At 56.9% G+C, this 754-nt stretch overlaps 1 protein-coding gene across 1 annotated transcript in view; it reads left to right on the top strand.

The window, feature by feature from the left end:
- The first annotated feature begins 10 nt into the window (after positions 1–10).
- IL10RA (interleukin 10 receptor, alpha) overlaps positions 11–754 on the top strand; it is a 3584-nt gene continuing 2840 nt past the window's right edge. The window contains exon 1 of the mRNA XM_010009549.1: positions 11–74. Within this exon, the coding sequence (XP_010007851.1) occupies positions 11–74 (64 nt within the window). The remainder of the gene's footprint in view (positions 75–754) is intronic.

Below are 754 nucleotides of genomic sequence, written 5' to 3'. Positions count from 1 at the left end.
CTGAACCGGCATGGCCCCCCTCGGCACAGCCCTGGCACTGTGCGCCACGCTGCTCCTCGCCCAGACGGCACACGGTGAGTATCTTGCCTTCAGCTCTCGGCACGCTGTGTCTGAGCCCCATGGTCCAGGCAGCTGCTCCGCTCCCAATGTCCCAGCACCAGCATGGGGACAGGGATGAGGACAGGTTCACAGGGGACGCAGCACATGGAGCTGCTTGGACACCGTTGCTGACTGGTCAGCACAGCCTGGTGGTGCCCACAAGCTCCTGCCTGTGTGGAGCAGGACTCAGCCAGGGCTCCCTGCTTGCCACTTGCCTTTCTTTGCTGTTTGGACAGTTGGAACTCCTGCCTGTGTAGTTCTTGGGCATCAGCCTTGCTTATCCCCACCAGAGAGATGACGGTGCCTTGTATTGCAGTGAATGCAGGTGGTTAGCATGGTGCTCTGCTGACAGACATCCTCCCCAGGCAGGCTTGGTGTTCATGAGCAGACAGTGGCTGCTGAGGAAACAAGCATAGAAGGAGGGACAGATGTTACCTAGCAATGCTCTGCTGCAAGGTGGCAACATCGAAATTGAGGCAGGAGGTGTGAAAAAGTCTATTTCTGTCAGACAGCAGATAAGCAGAACAAGAAAGCTGAACCCAGAGTGAGCTGCTAGCAGATAGCAGAGGTGGTCAGAGATGCAAATAGAGCAGGCTCTGCTCTTAGACAAGAAAAGCACCCAGATCCTCTCAGCTGGGCTCTCCCCCGAAGAGGG

This window comes from Nestor notabilis, unplaced genomic scaffold (genome assembly GCF_000696875.1).
Source record: "Nestor notabilis isolate BGI_N333 unplaced genomic scaffold, ASM69687v1 scaffold19252, whole genome shotgun sequence".
Lineage (NCBI taxonomy): Eukaryota > Metazoa > Chordata > Aves > Psittaciformes > Psittacidae > Nestor > Nestor notabilis.
The sequence above is the reverse complement of the archived record's forward strand: the minus strand, read 5'-3'. Positions and strand labels throughout refer to the sequence as shown.